General features: G+C 42.6%; 1 protein-coding gene across 1 annotated transcript; it reads left to right on the top strand.

Moving 5' to 3' along the window:
• Positions 1–8527: 8527 nt before the first annotated feature.
• On the top strand, positions 8528–9522 carry LOC149441171 (olfactory receptor 5A1-like). Its single transcript, XM_089657669.1, has one exon. It carries the CDS (start codon positions 8593–8595, stop codon positions 9520–9522), a length of 930 nt encoding a protein of 309 aa, XP_089513795.1. The 5' UTR covers positions 8528–8592.
• The last annotated feature ends 12088 nt before the right edge of the window (positions 9523–21610 follow it).

Genomic DNA, 21610 nt, shown 5'->3' with positions numbered 1-21610 from the left:
TGCAGATGTATTTGAGAAGAGTTGCCGTAAAGTGTTAAAATGTGCTTGGAATGGACATTCCTTTATTTTATAACAGGTCTCGGGGCAGAGGAAAGTGTGATACAAGATGGCGGAGGTGCCCATAAAAGCCAAGTATGTGGTTGCCCTATCCTAGGAAGAGGCGGAACAGGACTTTGGACAGCTTGGCGCCAACAGCTGTCCAATCCAGGTCCCCTAAAAGTGCTTTTTTTGGGTCAGTTGTGGTTGAAGGAATGGCTTCCTGGCTTCTTATATCCCTTAGAAGACCCAGTCTGTATCTCCGCCACTCCCACAAGGCCAGGGGCATATTTACAAGGTAAACAAGGCATTTGCCTAGGGTGGCATTTTTTCAGGGGGGCAGCAGCATTTTTCAGGGGGGGCAGCGGAATTTTTCAGGAGGGCAGCGCCGCCCCCCAAAAGAAGGGATGGAAGAAAGGACACACTCAGCATGAAGACCAGGTGGGATCTAAGAGGGGCTGCTTGATGGTGTATGCAGAGCCTGACTCTTGTTCCCGGGGGTGTCCGGAGCTGTGAAGTTGAGTGTCTTCTCTTTCGCAGGTGGGGGGCAGGGGTTGCCAGTGTGTATGGGGCGGTGGTAGTGGAAGGCTCTCTCTCGAGTGTGGGGGGGGGGGTGTGTTGTTGGTCAATGTCAGGCTCTTATCGTGGGGGAGGGGGGTGTTTGTCAGTGTCAAGGTCTCTTCATTGGGGGGAACCAATTTTTGTGTTGCCTTGGGTTGCACGAAACCTAAATAAACCACTGCACAGGGCTGTAGTAAAAATGTAGAGCTCTTTCTCTCTCCATGCTGGCTGAAAATTGTAAATATTAATGCAATATTTCATATGCAAGAACTTTGTTTCTTTATATATATTGTGTATTATATATATATATATATATATATATATATATATATATCTATGTGTGTGCAAAATATAAGTTCCCATGACTGATATTTGATACTGCAAGTACAATGGAAGGATAGATATTAGACTAGCTCTTTATTTTAATGTGTAATTCACTTGTTTGTTTTTGTAAATACATTTTTTTAAATTAATAAAATGTTTGTAAAGAAAAAAAAAATATAAAACTTAAAAAAAAAATTACAAAAATAAACACATTTTTGACCTGAACTTAATAAATGTATGTACATACTGTATATTTTAAAACATTATACATTGCGATTAAACCAAATTTGTTATTTTTTTTAAATTTCTACTTTAAAGGATATACCGGTAATTGTATTGCTTAATTACATTTTGAAGAATAGGCTCATTTTTATTTCATAGGAATTATTTATTAATCCTCTCCGGTATCAGTGAAAATTGTTCCCCCAGGTAATTGAGTTTAGTATAAAGGTGGGGCCGTGCAGAGAAAACAAAGCTTAAAGATCATTTTATATACAGGTAAGACAGTGGTTCTCAACCTTCCTAATGCCGTGACCCTTTAATACAGTTCCTCATGTTGTGGTGACCCCCAACCATATAATTATTTACCCAGTAATTATAATTCATGAGTGTCGTTTTACCTCCAATACTGCTGCTTTCAACACAGTAGCTGCATTTAACAGAGTAGCTGCTTTCAGCACAGTAGCTGCTTTCAACACAGCAGCTGCTTTCAACACAGTAGCTGCTCTTTACACATCAGAAATATGTGTTTTCCAATGGTCTTAGGCGACCCCTGTGAAAGGGTCGTTCAACCCCCAAAGGATTCGCGACCCACAGGTTGAGAACCACTGAGGTAAGAGATGGCAAGCGGCATCACTTTATCAGCTCAGCTGCCAGCAGAATGTGCTAAAGAACATACAAAATAATTATATCCTTGGAACATAAATTACTCGTCACAAAATATTTTGATGAAACAAAGTCAACGTATGACTCCAAAGATAGAGATAAAATGTAAGGCAAACTTTTATATTATAAAATAGCTCTACTTTTTTTATTGTTTTTTTTTTTTCTGTACCATATTGTCTATCACTGGAATCAAAAGGTTGAGAATTACAATGAAATCATTTATTGGTTCACGCGCTTTAAAAACACATTCAATTATTCACCAGGAATTGACTGGTGAATGTTATAAGTTGAATTCCTCGGTGCCTGTGTTCCTTTCCTAATACGGAGTATTTTTTTTTCATAGTACTAGATAATTATAACTGGAAACTGGGATGATATACACACAGGGGCGGACTGACCATTTGGAAACTCTGGCACTGCCCGAGGGCCCGGGGTCAGTAGGGGGCCCCATGAGATGCCCCTGGTACCTTTTTCATAGGCTTTTTTGAGTTTGGCCAAGGACACAGGGGCCCCATGATCCCCTGGGGTCAGTAGGGGGCCCCATGAGATGCCCCTGGTACCATTTTCATAGGCTTTTTTGAGTTTGGGCAAGGACACAGGGGCCCCATGATCCCCTATCGCCCCGGGGCCCCATGAGTTGTCAGTCCGCCCCTGTATACACATTTATTTTAGATTGAAGGGAAACGCTAAAACTGTTTCTAAAGCCAAAACCTTTATTTTTTTTTTCTAGTTTTGTAATAAGGAAGGGTTAGAACCTCCGTCGGGTTCTATTGCGGTCCTTCGGGGAGATTTACTTTCGCTCTCACTTCCGTTGACCATTGTCTCTGGTTTACAAAGTGATGGGAAGTTATCACTGGGACAGGAGGTGAAGGGAAATATCCCAATGGGGAAATCTGTACTGTGGAATAAAGTCTAAGGGCCAGTTCACAGGACATGCGTTTCAGTTGATTTTGTTTCTGCATCCAAAATGCACAGAAAGTAGGTAATATGGTGGTCAATGTCATAGTTCACATCAGTGCTTGCAGTTCCAGTGCATTCCGGTTGCAGAAAAAAAAGCAGAACAGGCTGCATTTTGCCTGCACAGAACTGTACTGGAATGCGGTAAAATGCATCAAAAACGCACCAGAACGCACATGTCCATACTTAACCCCTTCACACCCAAGGGTAAAACAAATCTAAATGCCTAAGCGAATTTTGCAACGTTGACATGTGATAGTAAAACTGTACATGTCATCACAACTACTTTGTACATCCAGGTGAATTATATTGCATTTCTTTCAGGACAAATTGGGCTTTCATTTGGTGGTAATCGGTAATGGATATCTCCTGATTTTATTTTATTATCAAAGGAAAACTGGCCCAAAATAGTAAAACAAACCCATTTTTTTAATGTAGCTATGTGTTTCTTGTTACTACCATAACCTACCACCAAAGAACAACCCAAAATAAATTCTCCAGCTCTTGATGCGTTTTTTTCAGGACAAATTGGGCTTTGGTGGTAATCGGTAATGGATATCACCTGATTTTTTTTATTATCAAAGGAAAACTGGCCCAAAATAGTAAAAAAAAAAAAAAAATCTTTTTTTTTTTATTTAGATGTGTGTTTTTTGTTACTACCATAACCTACCACCAAAGAACAACTCAAAATAAATTCTCCAGCTCTTGACGGTCGCAGCGATACCATATATGTGTATGTTATTTGTTGTTTGTACTCGTAGCACAGCCCAGAAACAATAGTGCGTTTTTTTGTTTTTTTTCGTTTTTTTACCTAAAACACACTGACGCTAATTGACACTGATACCAATTAAAAGAAAAAAAAAATCATGACCTTTGACCCTGACCTTGACCCAAACACTAACTCTGGCACTAAACTAGATCAAACCTTGATCTAAGTATTTTTTCTTTATTTTTTCTTTTCTTTTTTAATATTTATTTATTTAAAAATTTTATTTATTTTTTGGTTTTTTTTTTTTTTACCTAAAACACACTGAGACTGACACTAACTGACACTGATGCCAATTAAAAAAAAATCATGACCTTTGACCCTGACCTTGACCCATGCACTAACTCTGGCACTAAACTAGATCAAACCTTGATCTAAGTATTTTTTCTTTTCTTTTTTAATATTTATTTATTTAAAAATTTTATTTATTTTTTGGGGTTTATTTTTTACCTAAAACACACTGAGACTGACACTAACTGACACTGATGCCAATTAAAAAAAAAATCATGACCTTTGACCCTAACCTTGACCCAAGCACTAACTCTGGCACTAAACTGGATCAAACTTTGATCTAAGTATTTTTTCTTTTCTTTTTTAATATTTATTTATTTAAAAATTTTATTTATTTTTTGTTTTTTTTTTTTTTACCTAAAACACACTGAGACTGACACTAACTGACACTGATGCCAATTTAAAAAAAAAAAAAATCATGACCTTTGACCCTGACCTTGACCCAAGCACTAACTCTGGCACTAAACTAGATCAAACCTTGATCTAAGTATTTTTTCTTTTCTTTTTTAATATTTATTTATTTAAAAAAATTTATTTATTTTTTGGTGTTTATTTTTTACCTAAAACACACTGAGACTGACACTAACTGACACTGATGCCAATTTAAAAACTAAAAAAAAAAAATCCTGACCTTTGACACTGACCTTTGGCCCTGACATTGACCCAAGCACTAACCCTGGCACTGAGCTAGATCAAACCTTGATCTAGGTATTTTATCTTTTAATTTTTAATATTTATCTTTTTTTTAACAAACTGTTGTTTTTTTTCTCTATGTAAGGAGAGAAAGATACAATGTATCTCTCTCCTCCATTCAGAGAAAAAAAAAAAAACAAGGGGGGTGAGCTGTACAGTGACTGATCACTGTGATAGCCAATCAGAGGCTTTCACAGCGATCACGTGACGCATAATCGGGAGTCCTGGATCCCGATCGTTAGAACGGGACCCGGGGCTCTCAGTGACACCTCGGTCTTTGTGCTGGGAGTACACTGTGCGGCGCGCTCCCAGCACAAAGACAAGTACGCAAATGTGCAGCTCCGAAGAAAAAAGCCCAGTTCTGTGAGGCCGTGTATTTGTGTGATGTTGGCGTGAAGGGGTTAAATTAAAGAAGAAGAGAGGGGAAAAAATGCACTGGAAAGCATAAAAAACGAGCATGCAAAAACGCGGCCGGAAATGCATCTGGACTACATTTCTATAGTGTGAACCGGCCCTAAAAGAAGGTATTCCTTTCACTTCCTGCTGTGTATCTGGGACAGCAAATGAAGGAAAATCTCCCCAACAAGACAAAGACAGAAAAAAAAACCTAATGGGGGTCTTATCCATAACCTGCTATCTCTATAATTACAAAAACCAAATATATTAGTCCCTGCCATAATAAATGAATACATGAAAATCTATTAAAGTGCACTGCAGATTCTTTTTAACCCAGTAATGCCTTAAAGTAAAACATATGAAAGTGCCATTTAGATGCAGAAGGAGCTTACAGAGATGGGTAAGCTTTTGTAAGAAGTAAGATCTCGTGAGAAGGTATAGAAATGGGGGATGGAGGGCAGGAACCAGAGAGCAAAAATAGGAAAGGAACTTACAGCAAAAGAAGATAGTAAAGAGCAGGGGCGGACTGACCATTTGGAAACTCGGGCACTGCCTGAGGGCCCGGGGTAAGTAGGGGGCCCCATGAGATGCCCCTGGTACCTTTTTCATAGGCTTTTTTGAGTTTGGGCAAGGACACAGGGGCCCCATGATCCCCTATTGCAGGGGTGGACTGACCATTTGGAAACTCGGGCACTGCCCGAGGGCCCGGGGTCAGTAGGGGGCCCCATGAGATGCCCCTGGTACCTTTTTCATAGGCCTTTTTGAGTTTGGGCAAGGACACAGGGGCCCCATGATCCCCTATTGCAGGGGTGGACTGACCATTTGGAAACTTGGGCACTGCCCGAGGGCCCTGGGTCAGTAGGGGGCCCTGTGAGATGCCCCTGGTACCTTTTTCATAGGCTTTTTTGAGTTTGGGCAAGGACACAGGGGCCCCATGATCTCCTATTGCCCAGGGGCCCCATGAGTTGTCAGTCCGCCCCTGGTAAGGAGAAAAGTGAAGAGAATTATGGAGGGGGGGGGCGGGAAAGGAGGGTAATAGGCAGGGGCGGACTGACAATTCATGGGGCCCCCGGGCAATAGGCGATCATGGAGCCCCTGTGTCCTTACCCAAACTCAAAAAAGCCTATGAAAAAGGTACCAGGGGCATCTCATGGGGCCCCCTACTGACCCCAGGGAATCATGGGGCCCCTGTGTCCTTGCCCAAACTCAAAAAAGCCTATTAAAAAGGTACCAGGGGCATCTCATGGGGCCCCCTACTGACCCCGGGCCCTCGGACAGTGCCCGAGTTTCCAAATGGACAGTCCGCCCCTGGTAATAGGTAAGGGGGGGGGATGTGTTGTTTTTATTGTTGTTTTTGGTTTTTGTGAAAGGTTTATTATAATGATGATTTTTGTAAGGAATAATAAATTAATAAAAGATACATTAAAATAAAATAAAATGCTAGAGACAGAATATCAGCCAGAAATCCGGGTGGACCGCTAGTATCCAAGTCCTCATCAGGAGTCTTGGGCCTCTCGTGGGAATAGGGCCAGGCTCTTTTCTCTTCGGAGGAGGACCATGTGTAAATCCTGTGCACTTTTTTGTTGTTCACTTTTTTTTTTGCAGCTGTTTTTTTAGTTTTTAATTGTGTGACCACTGGGAGCCAAACATGGTGCTAAATAGGCATTCTATTTTTTCCGCACACTAACACAACCACCTAGTCAGTAATGTATGTCTGGCACTGTCCCGCGCTGAGAGCTATGGGCACCACCATGCACAAGCCTGCACTGGTTTTCTTACACTGAAGCAAATTATTATTTATTTATTTCAGGTACTTATATAGCGCCATCAATGTACACAGCACTTTACATATATATTGTACATTCACATCAGTCCCTAACCCTCAAGGGGGGTACAATCTAAGGTCCCAAACTCACATTCATACATACACATACTAGGGCCAATTTAGACAGGATCCAATTAACCTACCAGCATGTCTTTGGAGTGTGGGAGGAAACTGGAGTACCTGAAGGAAACCCACACAGGCACAGGGAGAACATGCAAACTCCAGGCAGGAGGTGCTGTGGCTGGGATTCAAACCAACGACCTTAGTACTGCCAGGCGGAAATGCTAACCATTTTCATCCTTCTTTACAGTTACATCATTTAACAAAACATGGCCAACTGTAAAGTCTGAGCCAAGAGACCAAGGCCTGCTGTAAACCCTTCCTATAAAAACCTTACCTATATGTCTCAAAGAATTATAAAATAAACCAAAAAGTTCAAAATTAGTAAAAGTTGCTAAACAAGAAATGGTTAACTAGCAGGGGCGGACTGACAACTCATGGGGCCCCCGGGCAATAGGGGATCATGGGGCCCCTGTGTCCTTGCCCAAACTCAAAAAAGCCTATGAAAAAAGGTACCGGGGCATCTCATGGTGCCCCCTACTGACCCCGGGACCTCAATAGGGGATCATGGGGCCCCTGTGTCCTTGCCCAAACTCAAAAAAGCCTATGAAAAAAGGTACCAGGGGCATCTCATGGGGCCCCCTACTGACCCCGGGCCCTCAATAGGGGATCATGGGGCCCCTGTGTCCTTGCCCAAACTCAAAAAAGCCTATGAAAAAAGGTACCAGGGGCATCTCATGGGGCCCCCTAATGACCCCAGGCCCTCAATAGGGGATCATGGGGCCCCTCTGTCCTTGCCCAAACTCAAAAAAGCCTATGAAAAAAGGTACCAGGGGCATCTCATGGGGCCCCCTACTGACCCCGGGCCCTCAATAGGGGATCATGGGGCCCCTGTGTCCTTGCCCAAACTCAAAAAAGCCTATGAAAAAGGTACCAGGGGCATCTCATGGGGCCCCCTACTGACCCCGGGCCCTCAATAGGGGATCATGGGGCCCCTGTGTCCTTGCCCAAACTCAAAAAAGCCTATGAAAAAAGGTACCAGGGGCATCTCATGGGGCCCCCTACTGACCCCGGGCCCTCGGGCAGTGCCCAAGTTTCCAAATGGTCAGTCCGCCCCTGGTAACTAGACATATTCTGCTTGTCCACATTCTCTCATCTGCATCTGCTCCTTAATGACCATTTCATATGGGTGGTATGAGCTCACTGTAAGGCAAACATGGCTTTAGATATGGAAGTAGCTGCCAAAATCTGCAGAAAACCAGTGAGTCTTTTTTTTTGGTCTGTCATTAAATTTTGGACATGGTTCTAAGTAGATCCTAGATTGGACCTACAGAACCTGATCAAATCAGTTTGTGTGACTGTACAAAAGTATGGTATTGAACTTTTTACGTCATCGAAAGTAATTGATTCTGTATTAAACTAACCAATATACTGGAAAACCTTCGTAAACAGTAATCAATATTTCCCTTCCTGTAGAGAAAAGATAATGACTTCCCACCATCTATCCATCATCCGTGTTTGGCAAAAGATTGTGTGAAATCCCAATGGCCCAAGCATCTACAAACAACTTCAGCCTACCCAAACTTGTCTCCGCATAGGTCCCATTCCCCTTGTCACAGACTGGCTCTGCATTTGGTGCCTATGGAAGAGTAGATACCAGTTGGTCTTATCCACAATGGAAAGTTTTGCACCTTGATAAACTGTCCCTGGAATTCCTTGCATCTGGAAACACCAACGTTTGTCACCTAAGCCAAACATGGAAGACAACTTTTAAGTAAAAGGAGGACAGAAGGAACCAATGAGCCACCTAAACAAAACGAAAGTGGTTATGTTTGTGTTCTCTGGACTAACGGATAATGAGCAGCTTGCTCCATTCCTCTTTACTTTTTTCTCCAGCGTTTACCTCGTTTGTGTTGTGTTTAACTTTGGCATGATGTTCATAATACTCAAAGCCTCCAACCTCCACACTCCAATGTACTACTTTCTTAGCTACCTCTCTTTGGTGGACCTTATCTACTCCTCAGTTATAGCTCCTAAAATGTTGGCTGACCTTTTGTCCAAGATAAAATTAATTTCATTTTGTGGCTGTGCAGTCCAGTTCTTTTTCTTCGATGCTCTGGCGGTCACAGAAGCAGTTTTACTCTCATCCATGTCCTATGATCGATATGTAGCTATCTGCCACCCTCTACGTTATGTTTCCATTATGACCATCGAAAAGTGCTTGAGCCTTGTCCTCCTTAGTTTTTCTATTGGTTTCTTGCAATCTGTAGCACAAACCAGCTGTGTGTTTAGTCTTGAGTTCTGTGGCCCAAATCTCATAGACCATTTCTACTGTGATGCACCACCACTGCTTAACCTGGCCTGCTCCAGCACTCTGTGGTGTGATTCAATAACTTTCTTCTTTGTGGTTTCTTGTGGTGTAGGCTCATTGACGCCTATCTTGGTGTCATACACTTTTATAGTTTCTTCCATTCTAAAGCTAAAGTCCAGTAAGGGGAGACAGAAGGCATTTGGCACTTGTTCCTCACATCTCATGTGCATCTCTGTTTTCTACGGGACTGTTTTCTTCATTTACCTACGTCCTCCTAACAGTGACCTTGAAAATCAAGACAAGTCAGCTTCTGTGTTTTACACAGTCATGATACCAATGCTGAACCCTCTTATATATAGCATGAGAAATCAAGAGGTGAAAAGGGTTATCAAGAAATCACTTTGCATCTATCTCTGACATAGAGATACTTGCATGAGTTTGTGGTTGTAAGTTTTCAGAACCTGTAAAATTGGCCAGAACCAACAAAATTCCAACCCTTATTCAACAATGACAATACAATGCCGAAGGATGGGGCTAGTTCATTCAATGCTTATTATCACAAGCAGGGGTTCTTCAAATGTGTGACAGGCCCAATTGTTACTTCTTCTCATCATGCAGAGGGGAGGAAGGACAGAGGTCTATCCAGACATCATTCTCAGGAAGACATCTTTCCGTACTTGGCCTTCCAGAAAGTCAAAGTTGTAGAAAAGAACTCTAGGCAAAATACAACTCACAGTGTAGTTGCTAAATGCCATCCCTTGTTTCTGGGTACCAGGGGCGGACTGACAACTCATGGGGCCCCCGGGCAATAGGGGATCATGGGGCCCCTGTGTCCTTGCCCAAACTCAAAAGCCTATGAAAAAGGTACCAGGGGCATCTCATGGGGCCCCCTACTGACCCAGGGCCCTCGGGCACTGCCCAAGTTTCCAAATGGTCAGTCCGCCCCTGCTGGGTACAGATTCCAGCAGGGATACTATCTGTATGTTGTTTGATGTGTTTTTTGTGAGTTACATTCCACAATCCGAATTCCTGATGGTATGATAATTAGCTTCCATCAAACTGGCCCTACCTTGTGTTTCTATATAAATGTGGGGACCAGGGGCGGACTGACCATTCGAGCACTCGGGCACTGCCCGAAGGCCTGGGGTCAGTAGGGGGCCCCATAAAATGCCTCTGGTACCTTTTATAGGCTTTTTTTGGGTTTGTTTTGAGTGTGGGCAAGGACACAGGGGCCCATAATCCCCAACTACCCGAGTGCCCCATGAGTTGTCAGTCCACCCCTGGTGGGGACATTAGAATGTGAAATCTTTGGAGGCAGAGACATCTGCAGAAGCATATAAAGGACATTCCACATGCTTCTACGAGTGTTTGATGCTCAAGGTAATCTGTGCAATAGTCAAACAGAATGTCTACCGTGTTTTTTGAAACCAAGGGGGTAAATAACAAGCAAGGTATATATAATTTTTTCTTTTTTAACTCTTTTTTTCATAATGTAGAGGCTAGATTGGGGCAGGGAGACCTGAGGCAAAGCCCAATGCATTTGGCATTGCTCTTCGTTATCAACAAGCAGTAGATCTCATTTACAGTTGTCTGTTATTGCAGGCAGATCAGAACTGCTACAGGAAGGCCTACAAAGCACATACAGTGCTATGAAAAATTATTTGCCCCCTTCCTGATTTTTTTTTTGCATATTTGTCACACTTAAATGTTTCAGATCAAACAAATTTTAATATAACCCGAGTAAATACAAAATGCAGTTTTAAAATGATGATTTTATTTATTAAGGAAAAAAAGCTGCCCAAACCTACCTGGCCCTATGTAAAAAAAAAAGTATTTCCCCCCCTCATTGCTAAATCTTATATTATCGATGATTAACCACATTTTTTGAAAATCTGAGGTAAATTTCACTTACCACACCCAGGCCTGATTACTGCCAGACCTGTTGAATCAAACATTCACTTAATTAGAAACTATGTGACAAAGTGAAGCACGCTAAAAGATCTCAAAAAGCAACACATTATGCTGCAATCCAAAGAAATTCAAGAACAGAAGAGAAACAAAGTAATTGACATTTATCAGTCTGGAAAGGGTTACAAAGCCATTCCTAAGGCTTTGGGGCTCCAGGGAACCAAGGTGAGAACCATTATCCACAAATGGAGAAAACTTGGAACAGTAGTGGGCCCTTCTAGGAGTGGCCGGCCTACCAAAATTACTCCAAGAGCACAACAACGACTCATCCAGGAGATCATGAAAGATCCCAAAACAACATCTAAAGAACTGCAGGCCTCACTTGCCTCAGTTAAGGTCAGTGTTCATGATTCAACAATAGGATGGAGCCAAAAATTCTGCACTCTACCAGAAAATCCTGAAGGAGAATGTCCAGCCATCAGTTCCTGACCTCAAGCTCAAGTGCGTTCGCGTTATGCAGCAGGACAATGATCTGAAACACACCACCTCTGAATGGCTAAAAAAAAAAACTAAATTAAGGTTTTGGAGTGGCCTAGTCAAAGTCCGGACTTAAATCAGATTGAGATGTTGTGGTATGACCTTAAACAGGCCATTCATGCTGAAAAACCCTCCAATGTGGCCGAATTAAAACAATTCTGCAATGAAGAGTGGGCCAAAATTCCTCCATAGTGATGAGAAGGACTTATTGCCAGTTATCACAAATGCCCGATTATAGTTGTTGCCGCCAAGGGTGGCACAATCAGTTATTAGGTTTAGGGGGCAATTACTTTTTCACATAGGGTCAGGCAGGTTTGGACAATTTTTTTCCCCTTAAGCCCTTCATGGCTAAGGGTAAAGCAAATCTTAAAGCCTAAGTAAAATTTTACAACGTTGACCTGTGTTAGTAAAACCGTACATATAATCACAACTACTTTGTACATCCAAGCGAATTATACCGCGTTTCTTTCAGGACAAATTGGGCTTTCATTTGGTGGTAAATGGTAATGGATAGCTCCGGATTTTATTTTATTATCAAAGGAAAACTGGCCCAAAATAGTAAAAAAAAAATAATTTTTTTAATGTAGCTGTGTGTTTCTTGTTACTACCATAACCTACCACCAAAGAACAACCCAAAATAAATTATCCAGCTCTTGATGATCGCAGCGATACCATATGTGTGTGTTATTTGTTGTTTGTACCTGTACTACAGCCCAGAAACAATAGTGCGCATTTTTACTTACTGACACTAATTGACACTGATACCAATTAAAAGGAAAAAAAAAATCCTGACCTTTGACCCTGACCCAAACACTAACCCTGGCACTGAACTAGATCAAACCTTGATTCAAGTATTTTTTCTTTTCTTTTTTAATATGTATTTATTTAACTTTTTTTCCCCTCTCAGCAAAGAGAGAGAGATATACAGTGTATCTCTCTCCTCCATTCAGAGAGAAAAAAAAATAAGGAGGACGAGCTTCACAGCGACTGATCACAGTGATAGCCAATCAGAGGCTATCACAACGATCATGTGACATGGAATTGGGAGTCCCAGGTCCCGATCGTTAGAACGGGACCCGGGGCTCTCAGTGACAACCCGGTCTTTGTGCTGGGAGTGCGCTGTGCAAAAAAAAAAGGTGCGCAAATATGCGGCCCCATGGAAAAAAGCCCGGTTCTGTGAGGCCACATATTTGTGTGACTTTGGTGTAAAGGGGTTAATAATTGAAATCATTATTTAAAAACTGCATTTTGTATTTACTTAGGTTATCTTTGTGTAGTATTAACATTTGTCAGATGATCTGAATCATTTAATGCATGCCATAGACGGGTCAAAAACCGTCCGTTTTCTTTATTAAAAAAAACGAAAAATCGGTCATTCAATCAGCCGACGTTACCACCAACGGTAAAAAAATTGGCCGATTTTCGTCCCATCTATGGCCGCCATTTAACCCCATAATTACTTCTGTCCCTTGCAGAGAGCTCTGCTATAATATTTTATATGAAAAGTCTTGTGGTTGCAACAATGTATCCATTTGTATCCATTTTGGATACAGATGTTTTTATTTGGATACAAATAGATACATTGTTGCAACCGCAAGACTTTTCATATAAAATATAATAGCGGACTGGACTTCTTCTTCCAGATTTTTTATCGGTAAAACGATCGGCCGATTTGCCCATAGTTGCAGGGAAAATCGTTTGCGAATTTTCCAACTGACCGATAAAAAAAACGGCCGACCAATTAACCCACTAATCGTGCGAAAATCAGACGTTTTTTTTTTTGCCCCAAAAATCGGCCGATTTTTGACCCGTCTATGGCCTGTATTAGTGTGACAAATATGCAAAAAAAAAAAAATCAGGAAGGGGGCAAATACTTCATTTCACAGCTCTGTAGGAAACCTCAGTGACACTAGAGATGCTATCAGATATCAGTTGGGTGCAGGAACAATATGCTACATTGTACTACTTAATCCTTTTATTTATTGCTTTGTAGTAGCTTCACAAGCCTAAGGTCCTAACAGAGTCTCCATCCAGGGAAGTGCTGGTCCCCAGCTGTCTTCAATTACATGAAAGGGGAGTAGGTGGGGTGTAGTTGGTCATCACATCCTCCATGTTCTCCTCTTCATTGGCCACCAAACAAGGATCACATGAAAGGCCTACCCTAGAGTTGTTTCTGGGCTACGCTAGGCACTTTGTACTGGGTCACCGCCATACACATATGGTACCTTTACTCTAAACCGACAATTATTTTTTATTTATTTCAGGTACTTATATAGCGCTGTCAATTTACACAGCACTTTACATAGATATTGTACATTCACATCAGTCCCTGACCCTCAAGGGGCGTACAGTCTAAGGTCCCTAACCTACACACATACATACTAGGGCCAATTTAGACAGGAGCCAATTCACCTACCATCATGTCTTTGGAGAGTGGGAGGAAACTGGAGTACTGGAGGAAACCCACACAGGCACAGGGAGAACATGAAAACTCCAGGCAGATGGTGCCATCATTGGGATTTGAACCAACGACCCGAGTACTGCCAGGCGGAAGTGCTAATTTAGCCACTGTGCTGCCCATTTAGTGCTGCCCATTTAGCGCTACGTAAATTGACGGCGCTATATAAGTATCTGAAATAAATAATAATAAATAAATAATCAGCGTTTTTGGGAGGGGTGTTTTTTTGCTGGAAAAAAACCCAAAACTAGTGGGTTTCTAGAAGAGTTTTTTAGCTGTAAAAATGCTTTAATGCTGAAAAACACTGTAAAACATGGCAGATGTGGCAAACCAGCATTATTTTGACTTTTTTTGAGCAAGAAATTTTCTTAAATGTGGAAAAACGGAGAAAAAAAGCGGCTAAACGCTAATGCAAAAATGCTAGAAAAAGCTGAAAACTCACATTTTTAACGTGACTTTACACCGCTAACGCTACCAGCGTTATTAAAACGCCCCGTGTGCATGGAGCCTAAAACTAGACTCTCTCAATGTACCAAGCATAACAGTGTGTAGAGAGCTTCATGGAATGGGTTCACATGGCCAAGCAGCTGCATTCAGGTCTTCTCATCTGACATCAGTGTCTGACCTCACAAATGTGCTTCTGGAAGAATGGTCCAACCTTCCCATAGACACCCTCCTAAACCTTGTGGACGGCCTTCCCTGAAGAGATGAAGCTGTTATAGCTGCAAAGGGCGGGGCCAACTCAATATTGAACCCTACAGAATAAGACTGGGATGCATTTAAAGTGCGTGTAAAGGCAGGCCGACCAATACTTTTGGCAATATAGTGTATATCATAACAGTCTAGACAGCTCATATGTGAAAAATGCCCTCCCAACCTTTACATCCCCTTAAAGTGTAACAAAAACAGATACTAAAGATAGTTGAGTTGTGATATTAAAATGTAAAAATGGTATGACGTCAAGACGTCTTCTTTCCGATTTGCTCCTGAAGCCAGCTCCATCTTTGTTAATGGTCCTTTGGTCATGGACAAAAAATCAGGAAAGCTATTCCAGCAGTATATTACCTACAAAGAGAGGATTTTTGGGTCCCTTACTGTTTATAAGCCTCAAATTGTTTATAGAAAGGCACCAGCACATAGAGGAAAATTAAACATTTTAAACCAAACATCATGGGTAGAGAATATAAAATAAAAAAAATATTTTTTGAGCCTGCGGGGTTCCTAACGGGGGGCAAGGCACACACAGGTCCACCCAGCTAATAGGCCCAAAGCTTATCACTGAGCACTAGGTTAGGGATTCTCCTGAAAAGAGACCTCTAAGCCAGGGAAGGAATCTTATGGCCACACGGTGCAGTGCTTAGTCAAGACCCCTGTGAACAAAAAAGTGAACCGTGAAATTGCAGCACACAAAAAAAGTGCACAGTATGACCAATCCTCTGAAGAGAAAGGACCTCTAACCCTGAACCTTCCGAGGTGCAAGATATAGGCAAGGTATACCATGGTCTACCTAAGCCAAAGCCAGGTGGACCCCACTCCACCAAATACTTGATGACGGGCCTACCGAAGAGAGACGCCTCCGGATGGGGAAAAACGAGGCACCTGAGGGCCAAAGAACCTTCCCCCAACATCATGGCAGCTGCAGCCTCCCCCCCAGTGACCTGCACCCTCCATCTCTGTGCAAAGACACACAAAAAGACACAATTGCATTGCAAGTGCTAATGACAACCAAATGACAACCAAATGACAACAGCAAAAAAAAGCTGCCATGTGTAGTACATAGCGGGTCAGAAGGCCACATCTAAAGGTGAAGTGCAGGTATAGCATGAAGCGAATTGTCCTTGTTCATATGAAACACCAATGGCACGGTGCAGTCCAATGGCACTTTTCTGGCACCCCTGGGATGCCACCCTCCAGCGGGGACATCACTGAGAGCTCCTTGCACCTCCCAGCCCCAGGCCAGACAAATGAAGCCCCTATCAAATCAAGAATGCATTAAAACATATGGAGAGCCCTGCCATCAACTGGGGCAAGCTTGGTAAACCAAGCCAGATTCAACCCAAGAAGAAAAGGGTCCTTCCCACCATATTACATCAGGAGGAATACTAAGTCCCCCCCCCCAGTTCTAAGGGAGCAAGCTTTCTTGAAAACTGACAAGAAAAGATATTACACTTGATCTTAGTAAAAAAAGGCTGAAAACGTAAGGGGCACACATCCTCCCTTAGACCTCAGGGTGAGGCAAGGTAGCCGTGCTCAAATCAGGAGGCGCTGGGCCACTCAGAGCCCTCTACACCAGGGGAATACTCCCTGCCCTACCATACCACATGGGTGCTTCATTTTGTTTCTTTCCCATGAGGAGGGCCCTCAGGACCCCTATCATACCCACAGGGATACTATACAGACAAGCCAAAAGACCAGAATGATGGTGGAGCACCCATACTGGACACTGATAAGAACAGATTTTGCACTTGATCTTAGCCAAAAAGCACAGAACATACCTGTTAGAATACCCATGCGGACCCCAGTATGTGGGATGCACAAGTATAAAACTTCATATAAGATTAGAAGAACATATCAGTAGCATAAACAAGGGTTCTAGGAACCATAGTTAGTCCAGATCGTTTTGAGTATTCCAAGCAAGGGATCAGTGCCAGATTACCAAATAGGCAGAGTAGGTATTGGCCAATAGGCTCCACACTGTTTAAGAGCCCCACGACAATTGATTAAAGTAATATTGATATCATCTTGAAGTCAAGTCAGTAAGAAATAGTAGTGGAGATAAGGACAGCTGCAGGTACACAAAAGAGCACAATAATCTGGCAAACAGGAAGTGCAAAGGCATGGCTTAAATCAAGCTCATGGGAAATTCATGGGAGGAGCGAAAAGCTCAAGGTTCACCCAAAAAAAGGACAAAGCAAGAAGGTCCAAAGAATCAGACAATGTGCTGTCCAACATCTCAGGTAGCTCAGCAGAAGGAGCCACTGCTGGATACAGCAGAGGTTGTGGGTTCAGATCCAGATCCTGACAAGCAGCCGACATGCACACTACTTAGTTTATTATTATCCCACTAGATTTCACACACAAGAAACGTCCAGAAACTTCCAGGTGGGCCCCAAGCTTTCAACTGCCTAGGGTCCTCCACAGGGTTCAATAGGGCACTGCTAGGCATCTGGGCCAAATGAAATGTGGCATTGATGAGGTCCCAGGACGCTGGAGAGGATCCATTATGACAAGGGAAATTTGAAGGAATGAAAGTAAGTGGACAATATAAACCTGATTCCAAAAGGACTTAATTTTGATTTGGATCTAATTTGTTTCCTGTCTAAAAACATTTGATGAAAACATTCTTGTAAAGGAGGCTTATTTGATGGTCTGTATAATATAAAATCATTTTTAGTGGGAATTACTTGTATTTATTTGATATAATTTTGATGGTTTAAACCAGTGGTCTCAAAACTGTGGCCCAGGGGCCAGATGCGGCCCTTTACTTGCCTCTATCCGGCCCTTGGGACACTATTTTTCCAACTGACACCAATGATGAGGAACCATTCCTCCAACTGGCACCATTAACGGGGAACTCTTCTTCCCACTGACACCATCAATGGGGCACTATTCCTCTTGCTAAGACAAATGATGGGGCACTTTTTCTCCCACTGACACCATCGATGAGGCACTATGTTTCCCTTGGAGAACAACCATGGTTCACTATTCCTCCTGCTGAAACCAAAAATGGGAAACTTCCTCCTGTTAAAACCAATGGTGGGGCAATGTTTACTCCCACTGATGCTGGGACATTTCCTCCTCACACTGGCCACAGTCCGGCCCCCCTAAAGTCTGAAGGACAGTAAACTGGCCCCTTGTTTAAAAAGTTTGGAGACCCCAGGTTCAAAAATTGGACCAATTCTTATTGGATGCCTCTAGGGTAGTTCCAAATGCATATTTTTATTCATTTTCACTTAATTTAGCTAGTGTTCCACCGATGAAGGGAAACCACTCACTAATTGGCTTCATTGTGATTTATAATAATTGCAGCACCTGGGACTGATGGTAATTATTTTTCTGGATAAATCACATGAAACATCTCTTCATATACAGCATTGGGAAACTCTGTAGATCCTGACAGTCATATCTCAGAGAGGTAAGAGAACAAAACACGAAAGCAAACAAGTCCTGTTGTTCCTCAAAATACAATTCTGTTCTATAAATCCCTCTATTCCTCCATGACCCCCAAATGTACAAAAATCCACAAAATATATCTAAGGCCAAGTTTATTGTGGTGAACTAAGAGAGCACAGGACCTGGTGTGTGGGGTGCTTATTGAGGGGTATTAAGCGCACAGGACCCAATGTGTGGGGTACTTACTGAGGGGTATTAAGGGCACAGGACACAATGTGTGGGGTGCTTATTGAGGGGTATTAAGCACATAAGACTCAACATGTGGGGTGCTTACTGAGTGGTATTAAGCGCACAGGACCCAACGTGTGGGGTGCTTACTGAGGGGTATTAAGCGCACAGGACCCAATGTGTGGGGTGCTTACAGAGGGGTATTAAGCGCACAGGACCCAATGTGTGGGGAGCTTATTGAGGGGGATTCAGTGCACAGGACACAATGTGTGGGGTGCTTACTGAGGGGTATTAAGCGCACAGGACCCAACGTATGGGGTGCTTACTGAGGGGTATTAAGTGCACAGGACCCAATGTGTGGGGTGCTTATTGAGGAGGATTAGGCACACTGGACCTAATGTGTAGGGTGCTTATTGAGGGGGATTAGACGCACAGGGCCCAACATGTGCGGTGCTTTTTGAGGAGTATTAAGCGCACAGGACCCAATGTGTAGGGTGGTTATTGAGGGGGATTAGGCACAAAGGACCCAATGTGTGGGGTGCTTATTGAGGGGGATTAGGCGCACAGGATCCAATGTGTGGGGTGCTTATTGAGGGGGATTAGGTGCACAGGACCAAATGTGTAGGGTGCTTATTGAGGGGGATTCAGCGCACGAGACCCAATGTTTGGGGTGCTTATTGAGGGGGTTTCAGTACACAGCAGGGCAGAAGGGACCAAGAAGGAAGGCACAAATATAACAAATGTTACATTCATATTTTTATAACAAAGTTCCAATAATTACAAATTAGGAGGACTGGGGTGCCACCAGCTTCAGCAACAACTGCACTCCCAGCTAGGGTTGCCCCCTCATCCCATTAAACCTGAACACATATTAATGACACGGGTTCTGTGGCTGATTAAGGTGGTAATTAAACCCACTTAGTGCCATATCTGCATTAAATTATCCTCAGAACCAGGTCATTCATATATGTTCGGGTTTAAAGGAATGAGGTGGTCCCAGCAGTTGTAACCTCCTTGTTGTAAGACCCTGAGCCATGAGCTTCTCCATGAACATCACTGCAATAAACTATAGTATACTCTTTTCTATGCTGTCTGTTATATTGTATAGGAGGTTCAGCAATCACAGACCTGAGCCCAAATTCCTGGTGCCGGGGTGTCAGGCTATATCCTGCTATAGAATATGACGAATCCTGTGCTCTCTGCTGAGCCGGGAATGTCATGTGGAGGCCTATGGCAAGGAGCAGGGCACAAGATGGCGGAGGTTTCAGCCTCAGCAGAAGGGGCAGTGTTCTAGCAGGCCTGGAGTTGGGTAGAGACTTTTGTTTTGGTGCCAAAACCAGCCAACCACAAAGCTCCTCTTACACTGGTCCTTCATACACATAGTGCAATGCATGAACGTTGTCACCCTAAGACAGGGAGAGAGTTGGTCGTCTTCATGAAATTTAAATGTATCAAAACCAGCCCAACCCAAAAAACAAAAATGTTTTAATTGCAGCTTTCCATTCCATAAATGTTGGGCAGCATTCGTTTCCTTCCTTTATTTTCTTCTTGTCAGTAACACACTTCCTGTCTTAGGGTGACAACGCTCATGCATTGCACTATATTTGGCTCCCATTGCTGTCAATCAAATGCTGTGACACGGGAGCGGGGGCGGGGCTGAGCTGCCCACGCTGTGAAAATGGACACAGACAGGGCGGCGCGAGAGCTAGCCCGCATGGGTGCCCCCATGGAAATCGGCTTTTCATGGGGGTACCCGCCAAAAAGGAGTGGCCTGGAACGCCAGCGCGGGACCCCAGTAGAGGAGGATCGAGGCTGCTCTGTTCAAGCCATTTGTTATTTTAAAAAAAAAAACAATGAAGGTTTAATATCACTTTAACCACTTTCCCCCTGGAAGGTTTTACCCCCTTCATGACTAAGGCATTTATTGCTGTTCGGCACTGCGCTACTTTAAATGGTAATTGTGCGGTCATGCAACACTTTACCTAAATGAAATTGATATCATTTTTTTCACTCAAATAGAGCTTTCTTTTGGTGGTAATTGAGCACCACTGGGTGTTATGGAGATACGTATCAGAATAAGCGTGCGTAGCCATTCCACGATCACCCAAAACGTTTTTATAACATTATTGTGTCATAAGTCCAGAAAAAGACGAATATTTAATCTTTTTTTTTTGTATACGGTCAAATTGTTCCATAGACAAATCGAAATCACTCGCTAATTGGCTTCTGCGTGATTTCTGATAATGGCAGTCTCTGAGACTAATGGGAATTGGTGTTCTGGGGAAATCTTATAAAAACTTCTCTCCATATACAGAATTATTAGGATATTAGAAAAAGAAAATAAATTTCAGAGAGGTAAGAGAGCACAAGGAGGGAGAGATTCCAGCACCTATATCTACAGACAAGGAGAGGAATACTAAGGAGCTCCCAGGGGATATCCATTACCAAAGAAATCCCAAGGGCACAACAAGTGAATACATCAGGTTCCAATTATGGACATAAAGTGATGTTTGCCTGAATTTAAAATTAGGCTTCCATGGAGGTGAGCGCATATTAAAGTCACAAATAGGAGCACACAAGATTTTGAAAATATCGTTTTGGATCACATAAAGGATTTGTGGGACTGTCACAATATATTTATTTAATTATAGACTTATTTATTCATTTGAGTTTTGTCACATTTGAGTTTAAATAATTTATTATATGTCACAGTTTATTATTATTATTACATTTTTTCAAATTAATTGAATAATTTATCACATTAATTAGCTTAATGAATTTATGGTAAGTATGGAACAACAGTTGATTATATATATTTAGTAGAGGATTTAAATCACTGGGAATATATTTTGTGATATAGTAATTTATTTTTAATTTTGGAGCGAAACATTTTTGTTTTTTTTTAATGATATGGTACAATTACACATGATTATGAGGATGTGACCAAACTTCTTGTACACTCCCTCATCATCTCACGCCTTGACTACTGCAACTCTCTTCTCACTGGCCTACCCCAGTGCAGGCTCTCCCCGCTCCAGACCATCCTGAACTCAGCGGCCAGACTCATCCACCTCACCACCTCTCCCTCCACTGGCTCCCGATTGTCCAACGCATCAAATTTAAACTTCTAATCCTGACCTACAAAGCCGTTCATAACACTGCCCCTGACTACCTCACCAACCTGATCCCCAAGTACCGCCCTACCCGTACCCTTCGCTCCTCACAGGACCTCCTTCTATCCTGCTCCCTGGTCTCCTCCTC

Source organism: Staurois parvus, unplaced genomic scaffold (assembly GCF_062004578.1).
Source record: "Staurois parvus isolate SC_StPar_1 unplaced genomic scaffold, SC_StPar_1.0 ptg001017l, whole genome shotgun sequence".
Classification (NCBI taxonomy): domain Eukaryota; kingdom Metazoa; phylum Chordata; class Amphibia; order Anura; family Ranidae; genus Staurois; species Staurois parvus.
Note: the sequence above shows the minus strand (reverse complement) of the source record. Positions and strands in the feature narration are given on the sequence as shown.

Bases quoted from the DNA above. Each gene is read 5' to 3' on its own strand.
- LOC149441171 (XM_089657669.1), top strand. From the start codon at position 8,593: ATGAGCCACCTAAACAAAACGAAAGTGGTTATGTTTGTGTTCTCTGGA.